General features: G+C 39.7%; 1 protein-coding gene across 1 annotated transcript; it reads right to left on the bottom strand.

The window, feature by feature from the left end:
- Window positions 1–3,802: 3,802 nt before the first annotated feature.
- On the bottom strand, window positions 3,803–4,309 carry MELLADRAFT_68299 (uncharacterized protein; the record flags this gene model as incomplete). Its single annotated transcript, XM_007416840.1, has 1 exon — window positions 3,803–4,309. The coding sequence occupies one exon, from the start codon at window positions 4,307–4,309 to the stop codon at window positions 3,803–3,805; it is 507 nt and encodes a 168-aa protein (XP_007416902.1).
- Between the last annotated feature and the right edge of the window lie 16,624 nt (window positions 4,310–20,933).

The following is a 20,933-nucleotide window of genomic DNA, read 5'->3' as shown; positions in this document are numbered from 1 at the left end:
CCTTACGACCTATTCCGTCTTCCTGTTGCTTTGCTTTCTTTGAATGTCTTGTGTCCTATGGACGTCTACAAAGTGGTGAGTATCCAAATCGACTCGAGTTCAGTTCTTCACCCACCTCTGTCCTTTTGAAGTGAAGAATAAACTCCGGAAGTGTTGTATGAAACAAATCAAGTACATCATTATCCTGTGGATTAAGGAAGCAGTAAAATCGATTTCTTTGTATGAAAACATATTTCCGTATATCAATTTCTCAGACCTGGAGCAATAAGTCTAGATCAAAAAGTGCCTTTGATCAATATCTGACCCGCTCCGCTACGCACCGATATATCCGCCAGATTTCATAGCGTTGTGATTTGCCGCAATGGCCTAATCACAATCGCTACGATATATGAAATCGACCGCTATGGCAAGTTCCTTGCGATGCGGAAAACCACAACGCAACACAACGCTCTCACAAACTTGGGCTTCTCATAGTGGTCAGAGTGGGTATGGGCACGGGGTAGCAAAGTTTTGATGAAAAATAACCTAATATTGATGATTAACATGCGACAAACGAGTGTAGAGAAAAAAAAATTAGAGAAGAGAAAAAAATGACAACTGTAAAAAGCCAGTTAAAAAGCAATCAAGCTGATAAAAAGGTGTAAAGTTAAAGACAAACTGGTTAGGAACGAGTGTAATGAAATAATACTATTTTGAAAAAAAAACAAGGGCAGAAAAAAGAAAGAAGAAGTTGAAGTTGAAGATGAACAAAGTATTGTAAGTAAATGGAGAAAAAAGTGAAAACAAACGAGTGTATTGAAAAAGTAAATTGTAACTAAAGGATGAATGAGATCAATTAAATTGTAACAAAGGATGAATCAGATCTCCGTTGTCTTGCCCTTGCCTTTAACCGACTCCTTGCCTTTGCCTTTGACCGATTCCTTTTCAAAGGCGTAAACATAAGATAACGCTTCAGAAAACTTGCCACCATTGTCCAAACGTTCAGCTTTCAACCATTCACGAAGGGCTACAAGCTTAGTGATTGTGGTTGGGGATAAAGCACCTTGAGTTGGTGTGGCTATATCGGCTGCAGAGGAGAAGGTTCGTTCCACTGCACAAGTGGTGGCAGAGACCGAAAGGTATTCTCGAGCTAGGGTTGCAAGGACCGGGAATTTAGAGGCATGAGCCTGAGCAAAGAAACCAACATAGATTGATATGACAACAATAGAGTGAAGATGATACAAAATTAAAAACTCACCTTCCACCAACTCAAAGGAGTTTGACCAGGTGCCACTGCATCATGGCCATCCAAGTACCTTTGCAACTCCGCTTTGCGAGCCTTAGTACCATCAGCAGAGGAGTGAGTCGCCACAAAAAGGTCATACCCGTATGAAAGTGTATCGGTAGGTTGAGAAACACTAGGAGAGGGGGAGGAGGGTGGGGTGATTGGCCAGCAAGATAAAGCGTGATCAAAGTGTCTCTTGACTGCCGATCTAGCTTCTTCAAGATAGTCGGGGTAGTGAATTTCAAATATCTTGAGACGTAGTTGAGGATTCAGAACAGTGGCCACCAGGATTGTGTTGCAGCGTGATGCCTCGTGTTGATATTGGCGGAGTTTGGGTAGCATGTGACTGATCATGTTGCGTATGGAATTGAATTCGGTCGAGGCCTCGATCGACTCGAGGGAAGTGATAGTACGATGGTACTCTGGTAATAAAATACAACCTGATGGGAAATCACCTTCCATGTGTTTGGTTGACACACGAAAAACCTAAGAAAACAAAAAAAACATCAATGCAAAAATCAACATAGGCGAAATGTAGCTCAACTTACCTCCAATACTTGATTCAAAACCTCAAGGGCATCCCATTCTTCAGGAGAAATGGAGAGGCCCTGATAATACCGAGTCTTACGATCAGAAGTCATAATTGCATCGGCCACCTGAAACGATTGCTGGTCAGTTTTGGAAATTGAATACGAGAAATCAAAAGGTGAGTAGTCTACTCACATCACAGGCTAAGCACAATCGATTGGACACATCCAGATTGATGTTCCAGCGTAATCCCCACCCAGGAATGGGCTGAGGTCCCTGATAGCCAAGCTGGGACGACTTACCTTTGAATTCACCTCGACGTGCACCACTTTGACATAAGAATTTATTGAACTTCTTGGCCTGATTTGGATAAATTGATTGTCAGTAAGCAGATCAAACGATGAGAGGAAAAACAGGAAATCACAAAAAGGGAAAGTAAACATACCTTCTGATACCCAAGAATTACGGAGCACGCTTTGTCATCAATCTCATCATCTGAGTCTACATCATCATCATTTTCAGAAGAACATTTGCGCGCATGAGGAGGTATATCATAGTCATCTTCATCTGAACTATATTGAATATCCTCATCATCGTTATCAGCTGTTTGAACTCGAATGGTTGGAATCGGCATCAACATGTCGGGGTTTGAAGGCTTTGATTTGGATGTCTTGATACCAAGCGTCTTGAGTCCTTCTTTAACCACAAGGCCTAACTTGTGAGCATAACAACGTACATGATTAGCGTCTGAATCCCATAAAACCGGGTCTTCAGCATTTGCAAAAACAGATTCAAGCTCTGCTGCCATCGTCATGTTGTTCGAGCCAGAGTCTGTGGTTTGAGCTAATAAGTAAGAGTACAAAAGGAGAGAACACCATCTCAAGTCAGTATATGATTTTAATCAATAGGAAAGATAAGGGAAACTACTTATCTTCTTGTGGAGATCATGCTTCATAAGGAAGTGTGCGACTGGCTGAGCAAGAAGCACACCGTAATGATTCCATGTCACAAGATAGGTCCACTGTTTGTCGATGTAATTAGCTGAAACCCCAATGAAGGCATACTTGCTGCCTTTTGTAGTCCACACATCGTGGAGTAAACAAAAGCGAGCATCGTTATCCTGTTTGTCAAAGATCAGATTGAAAAATGTGATCAACAGAACATAAGATCAGATAAATTAGAAAAAGAGGAAACGAGATTAAGATAAAGGAAAGAAAAAGAGGAAACGAGATTAAGATAAAGGAAATGAGATCAAGATAAAGGAAATGAGAAAGTCACCCACCTGAATTTCTTTGATGACTGACAAACTAAGGTCAACATATAGTTCCTTGGACATGGATGCTGCCCACTTGGGAGTTCTCAAGGTAGCCTGTCGATTCGAAAGCTTGAAGGCCGCACGCAGGATCCGATCTTCAAAACGAGCAAATGCAAGCGCATGACGCAGGATCCATATGACCATGACATGGTTGAGGAGATCGAGACTAAAGGTTGCCCGGGATAAGAAAGAGTCTAAAGTACCTAATGTACCTGTTACAACTGGGGCCTGAGCTGCTTGCTGTTGCTTCCAGGTGCGAGGTAGGTCCATCCCTGCCTCGATGGCCAGGTGTCGATTTGGGCAAGCAGGTCAATCTTTGGCGCCGTCACGATGTCCGTATAGATTATAATTGCTGTTCTTGCCACGTACAAACATCCCATCGCAGAACTTGCATTTGAATCCACGGGGGTCGGGCCCGGTCTGAATTGAAATAATGAGGAAGAAACAATAAAAAGTGAGAAATCGATTAGGAAAAAAAGATAAAAGAAAACTAAGACATCAATACCACATACCTCTTTTTTGACATGGACTGGAGGGTGATAGTAATCAAATAGATGACCTACTCGAGCACATTGTGCTCGGCGCACTCCAGAGGATTGGACAACCTCAACATCCGAGCTTTGGACTAAGTCGATGCAGACTGGTACTTCGACATCCTAGGATTTAAATATGAAATAGAGAGTCGAAATAATACATTAACAAATGAAAGAAAGATAAAAAAAGGAAACACTCACCTCAACAGCGAGACGCTTGCGCTTCTTAGCTGGTACAATCGGTCGGACCTTTGACTTGGCTTTGAACATGGCTGGAACTTTACCTCTGGTCTTTCGACGTTTTCCAGAGCTGCTTTGTCCTTTCTTCACTACAACGGACTTCTTTGAAGTAGAAGCCTTTCTTGATCGGGCCTGACGAAGCATTGAGTCGTCGGACTCGCAGCTGGATTGATCAGATTGATTGGATGATGCCTCTTCGGATATCAAGATTGACATAGATTTGTCTGAGTTGGACGAGTTGGCAGGAGAGTGACTGTGAGAGTTGGAAGGGGGAACTAAAGCACGGCGAGAATCCTTAGATTGGAACACAAAACCAGGGGACGGTAAAGGTAAAGTATCGCGACGACGAAGGTTACGGGTAGGGGTAGGAGCAGGTGATTTGTTTGATTCAAGGACTGGAGAACCATCACTGGGGGTGGGGGGACACATGGTTAATGATCGAGTTTTTGAGGTGAGTGTAAGATGATTAATCTAAAGCAATACGAGAATGAGAACACAACTAGTTTGAGCTAGACACCACAAATGAAGAACAAAGCGGATGAAGAAAAGAAACTGACCTGAAGAAGGCCAGGGTATTTATTGACCAGATGAGGGTAGGCTGAAGCTGTCAGCCCTGAGTACATATACATGTACCCAAAACTAACTTATAATATTGTACTTTTACTTATAAACCTTATTACATGTACATACAGCTCATAAAACACATGTAACATATAATAAAACATATACAAACATCAATTACATATGTATATAAACTTAAAAACATATGTAACATGTAATAAAATACCAATTACACCTCATAACTCAGTGTCAAGAGTTAAAATGCTTATACTACATAAAATACATAACACGTATATGTAATTATGTTATATTAATAATAATAATAATTAATAGCAAGTATTAAACCCTAAACCACAGTGATGATACAATCAAATATCACTACAATTAGGTTTGGAGAGGAGGATATATAAACCCCTCCTCTCTCAGCCTTCAAGGATTTTCCCTCAAGCAATTTATTACACACTACTTTTAAGAACCATTAAAGTTCTACTGAAGTAACATCAAGAGTCTTATAAATATAAGACTAGTGATATCTTCATTACTTTAATCTGTTCCTTGATTAAAAGTAAGTAATACCTTCACTCCTCCTGGATCCTCTACTTCCCCCAAGTAGGAACTATTTTAGGTTGGTGACCTTCCAACAACCCAAGGCTAGTGACCTACATACAAGTACTTTCAGGCTGGTGACCTTAAGAACAACCATAAGTTGGTGACTTTAAGAACAACCAGTGTAGTGACCTTATTTCACTCTTTAATCTGTTACTTAAAAGATTAAAGGAAGGACTGTGGGATCCATCCTTCATTAATTATAACATTTATATATTATAATTACAAACCTCCTCTTCAGGAGTCTCTTAACTGTAGTCTGTCTGGATTTATCCAACAGACCACCCTTTCCCCTTTCCTCTTCTCATCCTAGTCTTATTTTTTATTGTAATTACATTATAATTGAAATATAAACATTATACATAAAAATAATACTACCATACTTGACCCATTTAGTGAGCATAGAGTCCTCAATTAAGTCCTCTACCCTCACATTTGGGGGCCTCATCGTGTTGAAATCCAAAAACCAACCTCAACTTTTACCAAAAGTGTGAGTCTCATATAACTAGACAAAGAATAAGAAACCATTATACTGTAGGAACAAGTGTGATTCATTACCAATAATCTCACTGAACTAATAATAGTTAACTCATATCCCTAATACAATCATCAAGCAATTAAGCATTGTGATTGATCACCAATCACCTTGACCAATACATATCACAAAAAATCTAATAATTTTTTTCTCAAAGTTTAAGGAGATTATCATAATTTCATCAAAATCATATCTCAACATATTTTTTTTTCTCTTATTTTTTCAGTTTGGTTGTGGTTGTATTTCCTTGAGTAACACTCTGAAATACCAATTTCGAGTATTCCATCGAAAAGAACCCAGGAGTCACATAACAGAACCGACGAGTCGGTACCGTAGTTACAAGTACATACAACGTACTTGAATTTCATTACCCCAACGAAATCAGCAAATCACATACAATCAAACAAAGGAACGTTTCATTTTCAGGATATCATAACTGGACGATCAGTCGAAAATCAGATCAAAGACAAGAAATTGAGACGGCAACCAAACAGAATCAAGAATTCGAGAAAAAATTCCGTAATCGGAGAATCAATAAGAGAGTGTAAGTACGCAAATAAGCCACAAATTCCATTAATCTATCTAATTTTTTTCTCTTTCTTTCTCCTCCTGACCTCGTATTCCATTTCTTTTAAAAAGAATCATTTAGACAATCAATACAGAATCAATAACAATCGGAAGTTCTATCCAACAAATTCGATTAGAGAAAAGAAAAGTATTCCAGCTTATATCCGCATACGAGGTATCGAACAAACAATAACAGCAAGATTGAAAAAAGTAAAGTGGATGAGTAAGTCATCATTAACTTCTATTCATTACATCGAAGAAAGACTGACGACATCATCCGCGTAGTGGCGCTCGTATACAACCGCATCGAAGACCGAGACAATCAGAGATCTCTTTCGTATAAGAAGACCTGTGATCTTCACCTCGAATTTCCGTCAAGCAAATCATTTGAGAACAAACCGAATTGCTACCTTCACTTAACCAACTCGATCAAATCTAAAAAACTTTTTTACTTAGTTCAAGTAATTTACCGAATCAAAAGTAACAAATTTTTTTTCTTCTTATCACGATATCCTCTTAGATCATTACTATTCCTCCGACTCTTTTCGTTTAGTACCTTTATATTGACCTTATTTTTTTTTTTTCTTCCTTCTCTTCTTGTTTTTTTTTTTCTTTTCCCATCTTCTTCGATTAGTGTCTTTTCCACACATCTTCAACTCTTTAGATCTTGCTAACCACGGCACGCCGAACGATCAGTCTGGGCGTCAATCTGTAGGTGCAGATCGTACTCATCGCTCCACACCAGCAATCGACGGATCAGTCCTTGACTTTGAGGACGCGTACGGAAACGTTACGCAGGAACCTATAGAGATAGATTCTACAGTTGCAACACCGATCCCTCAAGATCCATTAGCGAATATCGAAATCGACTCCGTGTGCTCAGAAGAGACGACAAGAGATCAAGTCAGATCACAAGCAGCCCCACCGGAGAACTTGATAGTTCAACACCAAAGTGAGCATTCAATAAAGCTCGATTTAAAAACCCTACACAATCTATCCTTCTCAGTATTCAAGAAACTGACTAACACTTCAATCTTCCGTAGACGGTAACTCGGTGGAAACGAACCAAGGACAAGCTGCCCAAAACAACCGTAAGCCATACAAAAAGAGAAACACTTGATACACTTTCCTCTTTTGTCTATTTCTCTATCTATCTCTAGTTGTGAATTCAAATTAGAATCGATTCCAGATTTCTTATATTTTTTTCTCTTCCGTCTTTTCTCATCACATCCTAAAAACAACCACCATGTCCACCAGATCATCCCAACCGGCGAGCCGAGCCAGCTCAACCAGTGCACGAGGGTCATCCAAACCCAAACAATCAGGAGAGCCGAGCTCACGATCGACACGAAGGTCAACAGTGGAGCTCTTCGAACCACTACCAGCATCAGGTAAGCCCGATCCGGCACTGGTTGAGAAATTTACTAAAGAAAAAGACACTAATAAGAACCCTAATTTGACAATTGCAGACCCAGCAACAACAAGCCGGGTACTATTATCAACCCAATTACCCTCCTCACTTAGCGGCTCCAGTGGCTCAGTACCCAGCGGCGCCCTCCCATGCTTACCATCCGCAACATCACTACCCACCACAACCATCGCCAGTGCACCGACAACACCAACCGACTCCAGGGGCGAGCAACAACCCCAACCTACCTCCACCTCCTCCAGCTCAACCGTCGTACCAACAAACCCGGGAGCTAGAGGAAGCCCGACTACGTCAGGCTATTATCAATCTCAAACGCAACCTGGACGAAGCCAAAGTCGCGAACAACAACTCGACCTACCGACAAATCCTCGGAGCAGCCAAGGAAGCCCACCGGGAACTCGAGGAGTTCCTGGGAGGCCGACGTCATCGATCAAGGGTAGAAGAAGTAGCGGGTTACAACCCATACCATCTGAACCCACGAACGATGGAACCCTTCGACACCCCGAGACCAGGCCCATCCAGCCAACGCAAGAAGCGAGCCCGAGACGACGAGATCGACGAGTTAGCGGAGAACGCATCGAACTTGTTGGACATGATCCTAGTAGTGAAAAGGATGAAAAAGGACGACTCGGACCAAGACCCGAAGGGCAAAGGGAAGGAGAGAGAACGAGAACAGTAAGTGTTCTTCCACCTCCTAGCTCATCTTTTCATTATCATCCTTCTGTCTTGTTTACTGAAACTCCTTTTACGGGGCCACCTTTAGATGAAAATCTTGCTCATTTGGTATCACCTTCGATTGATTCCTTGAAAATGGAAGATGATGAGCTTGACCAAGTAAACGATCAAGGACTGTTCAACCAGTCGTATTTAGTTTCAAACCCTTCTTCAAAAATTTCCTCTTCTATTGCTCTTTCAAACACTAGTTTAGATTTAGATGACCTGATACGACGAAAAACTTATGCAATCTACCAATGTGTTGAACATATACAACCCACTTTAACTTTAGTGAAGAATCAATGTGAGAATAGTGAGCAACTGAGAGTGAGAGAATTCCAGGTAAATTGCCAATTACATAAATCATCCTATGATGATACAATGATTAAATTTACTGAGTTAAGAGAGCAAATTACAGAAGTTAAAAAAATCCTTGACAAAATCAATAACCAAGATCATTACAAACAACCTTATAATGACCTTGTAAGTAAGTTATCAGAACTAAAAGAACAATTCATTGAATCTAAAGAGCAAAGAGAAACAATTCAGAGTGAGACTCAATCTAAAAACAAAGGTAAAGGGAAAGAACAAGCACTTTTTAGTGATAATAAAGAAACTAGTGCATCAACATCAAATACAAGTGACAATGCTAAACAAGGAGAGACAGAAATACAAACTGAAAATGTCACACCAATGTATAGTCTAAACAAAACTCAAGCTCTAGTATTACAAATTAGAGGTATATTGAACAAAATCTTTGAAGAACCAACACTTAAACCTTCTGAACAAAATATGGTTAAACAGATGACAAATTTAGCTAATCAAATTGCTACACGTATATCAGAAAATGAGAAAAGACTGACATCCAGACTCAACAGTTACGATAAAAATTTCCACGAGACAATCAATAAACTATCACAAGAAAGAAGCCAAGACAAAGTAAGTATCAGAGAAACAAGTGACACAATAGTAAGTGATTTAGTAGAAATGAGAGTTGCATTAAAAAATCTAGACGCTAAAATAGATAAACAAATAAAATTACCAATTAAAGACCCGTATAATAAAATTGAAGAGCTACTTAATAAATTTGGAAAGCACGAAAGCCAAGTTAGCTCAACAATTAGTGAAATCAAAGAAGATACAAATATCACAAAGATTCGTGAAAACTTGAATACACAACAACAACAATTTGAAAGTAGCATGATGAAATCTTATCACGCATTACAAGAAAATATAAAAGACAATCATGAACAATTAGGAAAAGAATTATTAAGGCAACAAGAAATCCAAATGAAATCTTTTGCAGATCAAATATTGCAACAACAAATGATATTAAACAATAAACTGTTAGAAAAGAATGTCGAAATACAACAACAACTGACCCAAATGGATAACAATGCCAATGAAGCAAGGCTATCAATCATTCAAGAACTCAAACCTGAGGTGAGAAGTAACATTAATAATACTCCCATCCCCATAAACCAAACAAGTCCAAATGTACAGAACAGACATTTCAACTCACCTTTTGAAGAGAACCCAAGAGTTGATCCATCACTCAGAGGAGAAGCCAGATTCAGACTAGCCACAACAGAACCAAGAGAAAGAGCAGTAAGTTATGTAGAACCTACACCAGTACATAGAGACTTTCAGAGCCCAACAATGCGTGAAAGAGCAGATGTACGGGAAGAAACCCTTCCACCTCGTGAAAGAACATTTATGAGGGAAAGTACTGCTCACACGGGTATAACAGAATCTGCTAGAGAAGATAACTTAACAAAAGCTTTGACTAAACTTTGGCCTACGGGTAAAGATTGGAAAAAATTTAGCGGAGACGGTGAATATAATCATAATGATTACATTGACTGGTGTGATGATTTGATCATTACCCTAAAAATGGACCCTCTTGTGGTAGTAAGTCATTTAGCAACAGCTTTCACAGGTACAGCGGGACAATGGTACATGGATAAACGTAAAACTAGAGGTTCTATGACGTGGGATGAGTGGAAAGAAGAAATTCATAAGAGATTTGGTAATAATGTTTGGAAAAATAACATGGAAGATTTATTTATAAAAGACAAATTTGATGCCAATATACACACAGATCCTACGGCATGGTCTTTGAAACAAAAGAAGAGAATCTCAGCTTTTGATCCAGATTCTTCCGAGGACAGAATAGTAAACAAGATTTTGAATAAAGTTGATGGTGATGCTAGAAATGCAATTAAGAGCCAACTCTCTACACCATACGAGTGGGATATGTTTCTGATGGTATTCAAAGATATTTTTGAAAATACAACCATCATCACCAAGAAAAGATACTTGAATAGACCAAGAAGACCATTCATTGACAATAGAGCCACCTTTCAAGATGATAAAACCCAAGGACCCTCTAGTACAAGAGTCCAACCAAGTACATCAGAAAGGAAGCCGTCCAGGGCATGCCCTAACTGCGGAAGTAAAGATCCAAAACATCAGTGGAGAGGATGTAAAGATAAGAAAATAAATGTGATTGAAGAAGACACCGAAGAGAGTGATAATATGAATGATGAGTTTGACTTTCACGGAGGACAACTCTCAGGAGATTCAAGTTCAGATAGTGAAGGAGAAGATCATCAAAATCAACAACAACAGAATGTCTGTATGATTGATACTTATGAAGAAAATGAGAAAGACATCAATATATTACAAGCTGAAGCAGATGTACCTCATTCATGGCAAGATGACATGCAGATGGGGAATACAATTGATGCAAGATTATTAAAATCCAAACCAGCAGATGGAATGGCGCATACACTAGGCCACCATGCAATGGCTCGAGCATTAGTGAATAATTGTAAAGTACCAATGCTACTAGACAGTGGAGCATCTTGCTCAATTGTAGGAAAACATTTTTTATCTGAAATAGTACCAGACTGGCAAGAAAAAATTATGCCCAGTAGCCATGTAAAATTTTCCGGAGTTGGTAGTAAACTTCATGCTTTAGGCGTAATCAGTTTACCTGTGATATTCCCACATATTAAACAATCAATCAGAATGAATGCTGAATTTGTAGTAATGGAAAATGCAAACAATAAATACTTCACCTTAGGAGCAGAAAACTTGAGCCAGTATGGATTTGATATATTTCATAGTAAAGAAAGATATTTCACCATTGGTAATAATAACAAAAGTATCAAATTTGCCTTGATGCAACATAAAGAGATTTTGTCAATTAAACCTGACATTTCGAAAGAAACTTCAATAGCTGAAGATGCAAGGAAACTTCGAGAGAAAATACTAGAAGCGGAATTTGGACCCAATCTTACCCACAGTCAGAAAGAAGATATAATTCAAATGGTCATTAAATACAAAGATCAATTTGGTTTGGGAGAACAACCTCTAGGAGTTATTAAGAACCATCCGGTGAAAATAGAACTCACAATAGACAAACCTTACCCACCCATCCTAAGGAAAGGTGCATATCCAGCTAGCCCAAGAAGTAGAAAAGAAATAGAAAAACACATTGAAGAATTACTTAAAATGGGTGTAATACGAAAAGTGGGTAGTGATGAGGAAGTTGATATAACTTCACCTGTTCTAATAGCATGGCACAATGATAAATCTAGACTTTGCGGAGATTTTCGTGCTCTAAACCAGTACACCAAGCCTGATAGATATCCCTTGCCAAGAATAGACCAATCCTTGACTAACCTTTTTAATGCAAAACATATTACTCTAATGGATATAATGAAAGGATTCCACCAGAACATCGTGGAAATATGTAGCAGGAAATTCCTCAGAATCATTTGTCATTTGGGAATTTTTGAATATATAAGGATGCCTTTTGGAATAAAAAATGCTCCAGCTTTCTTTCAAAGAATGATGGATACAGAATTTTCAAAAGAATTAAGGGAAGGATGGCTCAAAGTATATATTGATGATATCATAGTTTTTCACACTACGTGGAAAGAACATCTAGAAGCAATGGAAAAAGTATTGATAAGAGCCAAAGCCATGGGTATGACCATATCTTTAAAGAAATGCCATTTTGGTTTTGAAGAATGTAAAGCCCTAGGCCATCGTGTATCAGGACTATGGGTAGCAGTAGACCAAAACTCTGTAGCAGCAGTCCTACAAAAACCTTGTCCAAAAGATAAACAAGAACTGAGTTCATTTTTAGGATTCACAAGCTACTACAGAGCTCACATTCCAAACTTTGGAATCATTACGCGTAGCCTATACAAACTTTATGCTAAAGGCGTAGTTTTTGAAATGACAAAAGAAAGAATTGATGCAGTGAATAAAATAAAACAAATACTTACAACAGCACCAATCTTGTTTCACCCTGATTTTGAGAAACCTTTTAAACTCTACGTAGACGCATCAATTGAAGGTTTAGGTGCAGCACTCCATCAGACACAGATAATTGACGGAAAACCAAAGGAAGGACCAATTGTTTTTATATCCAGAAAATTGACAGACACTGAAACCAGATATTCTTCACCACAACTAGAAGCTTTAGCACTAGTTTGGGCCTTAGAAAAATTACACTACTACCTTGATGGTAGCTACTTTGAAGTAATAACAGATTGTACGGGAGTAAGGTCTCTGACAAATCTCAAATCTCCAAGTAGACATATGTTGAGATGGATGATGGCAATACAAGAGTATAAACCATTTATGACAATTACACATAGACCAGGAAAATTCCATAACAATGCGGATGGACTTAGTAGAATGGCATTACCAAATGATTCCAGTAACCCAGCATGGGAACCAGAGGAGATGGAAAGAGACATTCCTGTAATGGGGATAAGTTTATGTGAATTATCTGAAGAATTCTTTGATGAAGTGAAAGCTAGTTATGAAAAGAATAGTAACACAGCTAAACTTACCAGGATATTGTCTGCGCGTAATACTGATTTGAGCTTGTCAAGCACACTTGAGCAACCTTGGAAAGATGGATTAGCTCAGGGAAAAATCTCACTTGAATCTGACCTACTATACTTTAGGGAAAAGCATACTGCAGTTTTAGTAATAATAACTACAGAGCACATGCAACAAACATTGCACGTGTGCCATGATGAATTTATGTCAGGACACCTGTCAGAAGACAGGACAGTAGACAGAGTCAAAAGCACAGCTTGGTGGCCAAATTGGAGACAAGATGTTGAAGAATACGTAAAAACTTGTGAAAGATGCCAAAAAGCAAATAAAGCCACAGGAAAAAGATTTGGCCTACTTCAAAGAATAGAAGAACCAACCTATGCGTGGGAAGTCATTAACATGGATTTTGTTACTGGTCTTCCACCATCATTAATTAACAATTACAACTGTGTACTAGTCATTGTGGACAGATTTTCAAAAAGAACACGGTTCTTACCATGCTACAAAGAAGCAACAGCAATGGACATTGCATTGCTATTCTGGGAAAGAATAATAAGTGATGTGGGACTACCACGAATCATCATCAGTGATAGAGATCCAAAGTTTACCTCTGAATTTTGGAAAAGCCTACATACACTTATTGGAACAACATTAGCTCTTTCCACTGCATACCACCCACAAACTGATGGCCTCAGTGAAAGAAATATTAGTACCTTAACTGAAATCATCAGGAGATATTGTACTGAGGGACTCTGTTACACAGATAAGGATGGATATACACATGACTGGCATACATTACTACCAGCCCTAGAATTAGCATATAATAGCAGCATACACAGCACAACAGGGAAGAAACCATTTGAAGTAGAGAGAGGTTATTGTCCCAGATTACCAAAAGACCAGATAAAAAATAAAAATGTTGAATTTCATCCAACTTCTTTAAGTTTCTTTGATATGCTTGGTAAAGCAAGAGCTAGAGCAGCGCAATGTATTGAAGATTCTGTAACTTACAATCAAGAAAGATGGAATAAAACCCATAAAGAACCTAAGTTTGTAGTAGGTGAACAAGTTTTACTCTCGACCACCAATTTTACTAATCTACAAGGACCTAAGAAGCTTCAAGACCAATTTGTTGGACCTTTTGTAATATTGAAATTCCATGGAAGCAATGCAGTTGAAGTAGCATTGACAGAAGAATTTGGGAGAAAACACCCAGTATTCCCAATTTCACTAATAAAAAAATTTCACGCTTCAGATAAGAGCAAATTCCCTGACAGGGAAATACCCAAGAAAACTCCTATCAGATTTGAAACTGACGGAGAAAAGATTTTCTCTCATATCATAAAGCAAAGGGAAATACAAGCCAATGGTAAATCTTCAACACTTTATCTTGTAAGATACAAGAACAGAAGTGCAGATGAAGATGAATGGCTACCAGCTGATAAAGTACCCAATGGCAAAACAACGTTAAGAGACTTCAGAGCACAAAAAAGAGCTCATAAACCTTCTGAAAAGAAGTAATGACCTCCTTTGAGGGTGGGGAATGTCAGCCCTGAGTACATATACATGTACCCAAAACTAACTTATAATATTGTACTTTTACTTATAAACCTTATTACATGTACATACAGCTCATAAAACACATGTAACATATAATAAAACATATACAAACATCAATTACATATGTATATAAACTTAAAAACATATGTAACATGTAATAAAATACCAATTACACCTCATAACTCAGTGTCAAGAGTTAAAATGCTTATACTACATAAAATACATAACACGTATATGTAATTATGTTATATTAATAATAATAATAATTAATAGCAAGTATTAAACCCTAAACCACAGTGATGATACAATCAAATATCACTACAATTAGGTTTGGAGAGGAGGATATATAAACCCCTCCTCTCTCAGCCTTCAAGGATTTTCCCTCAAGCAATTTATTACACACTACTTTTAAGAACCATTAAAGTTCTACTGAAGTAACATCAAGAGTCTTATAAATATAAGACTAGTGATATCTTCATTACTTTAATCTGTTCCTTGATTAAAAGTAAGTAATACCTTCACTCCTCCTGGATCCTCTACTTCCCCCAAGTAGGAACTATTTTAGGTTGGTGACCTTCCAACAACCCAAGGCTAGTGACCTACATACAAGTACTTTCAGGCTGGTGACCTTAAGAACAACCATAAGTTGGTGACTTTAAGAACAACCAGTGTAGTGACCTTATTTCACTCTTTAATCTGTTACTTAAAAGATTAAAGGAAGGACTGTGGGATCCATCCTTCATTAATTATAACATTTATATATTATAATTACAAACCTCCTCTTCAGGAGTCTCTTAACTGTAGTCTGTCTGGATTTATCCAACAGACCACCCTTTCCCCTTTCCTCTTCTCATCCTAGTCTTATTTTTTATTGTAATTACATTATAATTGAAATATAAACATTATACATAAAAATAATACTACCATACTTGACCCATTTAGTGAGCATAGAGTCCTCAATTAAGTCCTCTACCCTCACATCAACTGAATAAGCCACAAAGTTTTGTGCAACATATTAGTTTTTTTACCACCAGAAACAAAAGTAAGAGTCTAGGTTCCAAAGAAGTTGGAATCTACCTGTTATCTTTCAATTGACAAGAGATATACTTTCAAAATTTCTTTAGGTTTGTTGTTCTTTTATGATCTTAGCCTGCACGGGGGACTTGAAGCTGAGGAGGAAACTCAAAGTCCCTGACCTCAAAGACCCCAAGAAATTGTTGATTCCATAAATGCCTACCCCAGCTCATTTCAACACCTTTGCTATTAGCCAGAGTTTATTTATGCCTCACGGTAATGAGACCTAACCCTCAGTGAGATCGACTTGGCCGCTTCCGGTATGACCTAAATGTGCTGCGCGGCTCCCTCTGCTGCGGATGACCACAAGTCAAGCAGCTGGAGTATAAATTCAGAACTTCGCCATCATCTCGCGCTCACGATAGGCATCGATACCGCCAAGACTTCACACAACGTTTGCACGAAATATTCACCCACTCTCTGAAAGTCCTTACCTGCAACCAACTTCATGCGATACACTTCAATTGTTAGGAGCGCTTTCGGACTCCTGTGTTCCTATATCGATAATCGATTTGCCCACGCGGATTGAATCGACCCCATTCGAAGCTTAACCACGTGACACTATCCGTCTGCAGCTGGCCAGCCTGCGTTTCTTGGAAGCGTGCTAAATATTCTTATCACCGCTCTCCTCATGAAACGTTGAGTCAAGCCTTGATTGTTGTTACTGGTGTACGCACCTTTATCACTTCTAGCTGCTATATTCATTTTTCTCTCTGTTTGAAGTCTGCGCGACTGGTGAACTACTTTGCTGAGGAACGTATACTATAGAAGAAGAGATACATGCATTGCAATAAACAATTTCTCATGAGAATCATGCTTCAACAAAATCCCCAGTTTCCCATCCACTGCCGAGCTAAAGAAAAGCTCGTCTCGTACTCACTCGGCCTTCCAGTCGGATTGCTGCATAAGATGTAGGGTATGGTCGCAGCACAATTCTACACGAGTGCCTTAGTTCGATTGAGCTCCTCGCGCGGCTGCGTCGACACCGAGCCCTCTTGCCCTTCGTGAACTCATGAATACGTCGAATTTCTTGAAAAATGTATTTCCACAGTATGCGTGTCTATGAGTTGTGTCTTTGGTCAGAGGACGTGTTGCCCATAGAATAATGAATGATAAAAGTCCAAGCTCTCATTTCTCAACAATTACAACCTGATCTGCTCCAAACGTGCTCATTTGTCTTTGGGCTGCTGGTATATAACACTTCTGCAGCTGACTCAGTGAGGAAGGTTGATTAACCTTTTGCTTTCAAGTACGAATGCTTGATCGTATTTTTGTGATACAATCGTCACCTTGTTGATCAAGAACATTAGAGGGTTGTTTAAGAATCTTCTGGATTATAAGATCCTCTCACGTTGACCTTGACATGTCACCCATGATCACAGATCTCAGCCCATTGGTGTCAAACGTCGTCGAAATCATAGACGACCAGATGATAATCACAAAAGGGGAATTCTGATTGAAGTCTTAGAGTGTTCAATCATGATGTTTACATATCTATGATATCAGAGTACAGATAATAAGTGAGAAAAACTAAGCCCAAGATACTTGAAGTAGACCTAATGAACTTGAGGTCCTGAAACGCTGAGCCCGAGATTAGATGTCACCATGAATGAAGAAACCTCTTGATGTGAATTTATCCGAGCGTACGATATCCTGCTATCTGTCCCCTAGTTGATGATTCATAAAGTTCCAAAGTGATCGCCGCAGTAAAACACGGTAATGATTTACGAGACTCAACCCAAGTATGAAAACTATCAACGACTTCCCGAGATTGATGGAAGACTTGTTGACCGGGTTTATACTCCAAAGAACCACCATCAGCTTTTCCCGGCACAAACAACATCGAAGCCGCACTCTCATCTTTAAACATGGATCGTAATCGAAACTCGCCATTAGAAACAGCTTCGAGACTATATCCAAGGATTTCCTTCATGGCTTTCCGATAAGATTTTGTACCTTCTTCATACATCTCATTCAACCGTCGCCGGGACTTGATGGAACTTGATAATTCAGCTTCTAAGCGCTCGATGTCATGGCGAAGCGAAACGAGTGATTCCCGTGGCACCAAACCTTCATCCGGGTCAGTGGACTGATTCAAGCCTTTTTCAAGACTGGAGACTCTATTGAGAAGAGCTTTGTTCTCGGCCTTCAGTGCTTGAAGTGTTGCGATACGGATTGCCATGTCATGCTGAAGAGGACCGCCATCTGGTGCTAGTACTTGAGTTGTGGTATGATTGTACTCGCCTCGACCGAGATCTCGTTCAAGGTTATGAACTTGGCGCTTGAGAGACTCCATATCTAACTGTAGCATTCTATTTTCTTCTGCTAACTCGTCGAGTTCTAAGCCAAAGTATTGGTTAAAAATAGCGTTATTGTCAGATAATTCACAGAAGTAAGCAGAAGATTGCTAGGTGACTCACCTAAATCAAGGGCTTCATTCTTAGCAATCTGTTCTGCCAAGGAAGCCTTCACGGCAGCGGCCTTTTCAGGACTCTTCGATACAAAACTTGCGTCAGCTGGTTCGACAGACTGGCTCGATTCCTCACGTTCTTTCTTCGACTGTGCAAGTTCCTGTTGAAGCTGCAGCAATTCTTTTTGATGACTTTCAAGGAGTTCCTCTAGATGAGCAACCTTCAAAATATTTTGTTGATCGAATGTCCCATCTGTCGAAAGAAGTTTTTCTTCTGCTGTGTAACTCTTGAGTTGCTCGGTAAGCATCTGAATTCGACGTTTATCCAATCCCCGATTCCTTTCCGCTATCGCTACTTGACTTTCAGTCTTCACCCTCGTGGCGTACTCATCATCTCGTTCGCGTTCAGCCTCCTGCAATCGAGCCTCTAACTCAGCGATCATTCGATCTCTACTCTTCATTTGAGCTTCACGTGATCCAAGTCGTTCTTGTAACGTTGCATTCTCAATCCTAATTGTAGCTAAGGCTTTCGATAGTTCGTGTGGACTTGAAAATGTGACATCTTGGTTCTTTTCCAGATATACTGTCCACTCAGATTTCTCTTGTAACAATTTTTCTCGTTCAACTTCGATAGTGGCCAACTTTCTTCGGATGTCATCTGCCGCACTCAAACGAGTAGTCAAGCTTCGATTTTCTTCTTTCAAAATCTCGATGTTGGTATGATTTGTTCGATGAATATCAAGTTCACGTGTGAGCCGAGCATTGGTTCGTTCCAATACTTTGAGACGGTCGACCTGGCCTGGGTGAAGTTGCATTTGTTTTGACGTATGAATGCAGTCAGATGGGGCGTAATGAATATGTTCTTACAAAAGCACCTTTCTATCTATGGGAAACACGTACGACTAAGCTCTTCCCTCAAAATCTCCTTAGCCTTTGCAGGGGTACCAGATCCAGGTTTCTGTCCATTGTCTTTCGTCTCTCGAAGTACATTCAATTCTTTACGGACTTCGATCACTTCGTCTTGGCTAGATTGCAGGGATTTCTGCGTCGAGGCTAGTTGTTTTTGTATTTCTTCCATATTTCGGGTCAAGGTCTGAGCCCGTTCTTCAGCTGCCAAAGCAGATTGTTTGGCACGAGCCTCATTGTGATCGGCCATTCGTCTCTTCTGTTCTAATTCAGTAGTAAGCTCTTTGAGTGATTGGAGTTGATCTAATGCAGACCTTTTTGACGAATTGGCTGTTTCAAGTTGTTTTTTGTTGACTTCAACCATGTTCTGATGATCTTTTTGAATTTCTTGCAGCTTTTGATCGAGAAGGTTTCGATCATTTTCTACTTTCTTGATACGTGCTTCACGTTCATCTAATTGAGAAGTCATATGCCCAACCTCTCTCTCGAATTCCAACACTTTTCGCTCCAGAGCCAACATCCGATCAACATTCCCATCTCGCAACTTTTCTAACGTTCGTATCTGATCATGTGCTGCGTTCAACTCAGTGGTCATTTCTCGCACTTTGTCATGGGCGTTAAGTGTACGTTCGGATTGAGATTGATTCAAAGACGAAGATCGACTGGTGGAGGGAGGTAATTTGGGAAAGTGTCTTGAACCAGCTGGAGTGGTCATCGCAGATTCGGCATGCTGTAAAACACGTGATCCTAGTGTTGGCCGCTTAGCGGTTGATTCTAACAAGTTCAGTGGAACAATTCAAAGCCTTGATAAGTCGTAAGAAATGGATTGACGAGATGGTAGAATGCACATCCTAGCTTTCGAAGTTAATCGTGAGATTCACCTCTTTGATTTTGATTCGGTGTTAAGGACCTCTTGGTTGGATGCCCAATTGATGTTCCATTTCTCGCCGCCAAAGGAGTTTCTTGAGGTTCTCGAGATGAGGAACGAGCACGTAGTACGCGCGTAGTAGGAATTCGAGATGAGGCAACCGGAAGTCTACCGGTACTTGGCTTGCGTTGAAGGGGTCTTCCTTGTCGGGAATTTTCAAGGGGTGTTGATGACATGGATGTGAGCTTGTTTAATCCATCAAATTGAGTAGAAGAATGCGAAGAGAACTGATGAAAGAAAAGTAGAATTGACAGATGATTCGATTGGTTCTGACTTGTTGGCTGGCCCCTTTGTTGTCCACGGATCTCAACTACATATTCGAGTCTCGCAGGGGCGTACTGGTACCGCCACGGTACCCGGTTTCGCCAGACGCGCACGGAGTCACAGTCCAGGGCCTCCCGAGTCCCAGGGCCAAAGACCCACAAGTTGGTCTCATTTGTTCTCCCAGTTTAAAAAAAAAACACACTGAGGAGGACAGTTCCGCCACTGCCACAATCCTCAAAATGCGTCGCTTCCACCATCTCTTCTCTCCCCACAGGAAACTGATCTCGATCGCACCTTGGACAAAATCTTGGTAAGTTTTACGATCTTCATATCCTCCAAATTGTTGATTTTGAATATCTTTCCATGATGAGGACCAAATTTACTTGAGATTTCTGGATGATGGCCTTGTTTTTGTCAAAAAACTCGCGTCAAAAGATTTCAATCATTTTTTTGTATTCACACTCTGAACCCTTGTTTATCAATCTTTTTGATATTTCTTTGTTATAGATTACTAACTGGATTTGTTTCTATCTTTGGCTTCTCTACGTTAGACGATCTTTCAGGCTTTTGATTTAGGTGCCTCGTACCCGAGCTTCCAAGCTGTTTGCCAGATTCACGCTATGGAATTCGGCC

This window comes from Melampsora larici-populina, assembly GCF_000204055.1.
Source record: "Melampsora larici-populina 98AG31 unplaced genomic scaffold MELLAscaffold_65, whole genome shotgun sequence".
Classification (NCBI taxonomy): domain Eukaryota; kingdom Fungi; phylum Basidiomycota; class Pucciniomycetes; order Pucciniales; family Melampsoraceae; genus Melampsora; species Melampsora laricis-populina.
Note: the sequence above shows the minus strand (reverse complement) of the source record. Positions and strands in the feature narration are given on the sequence as shown.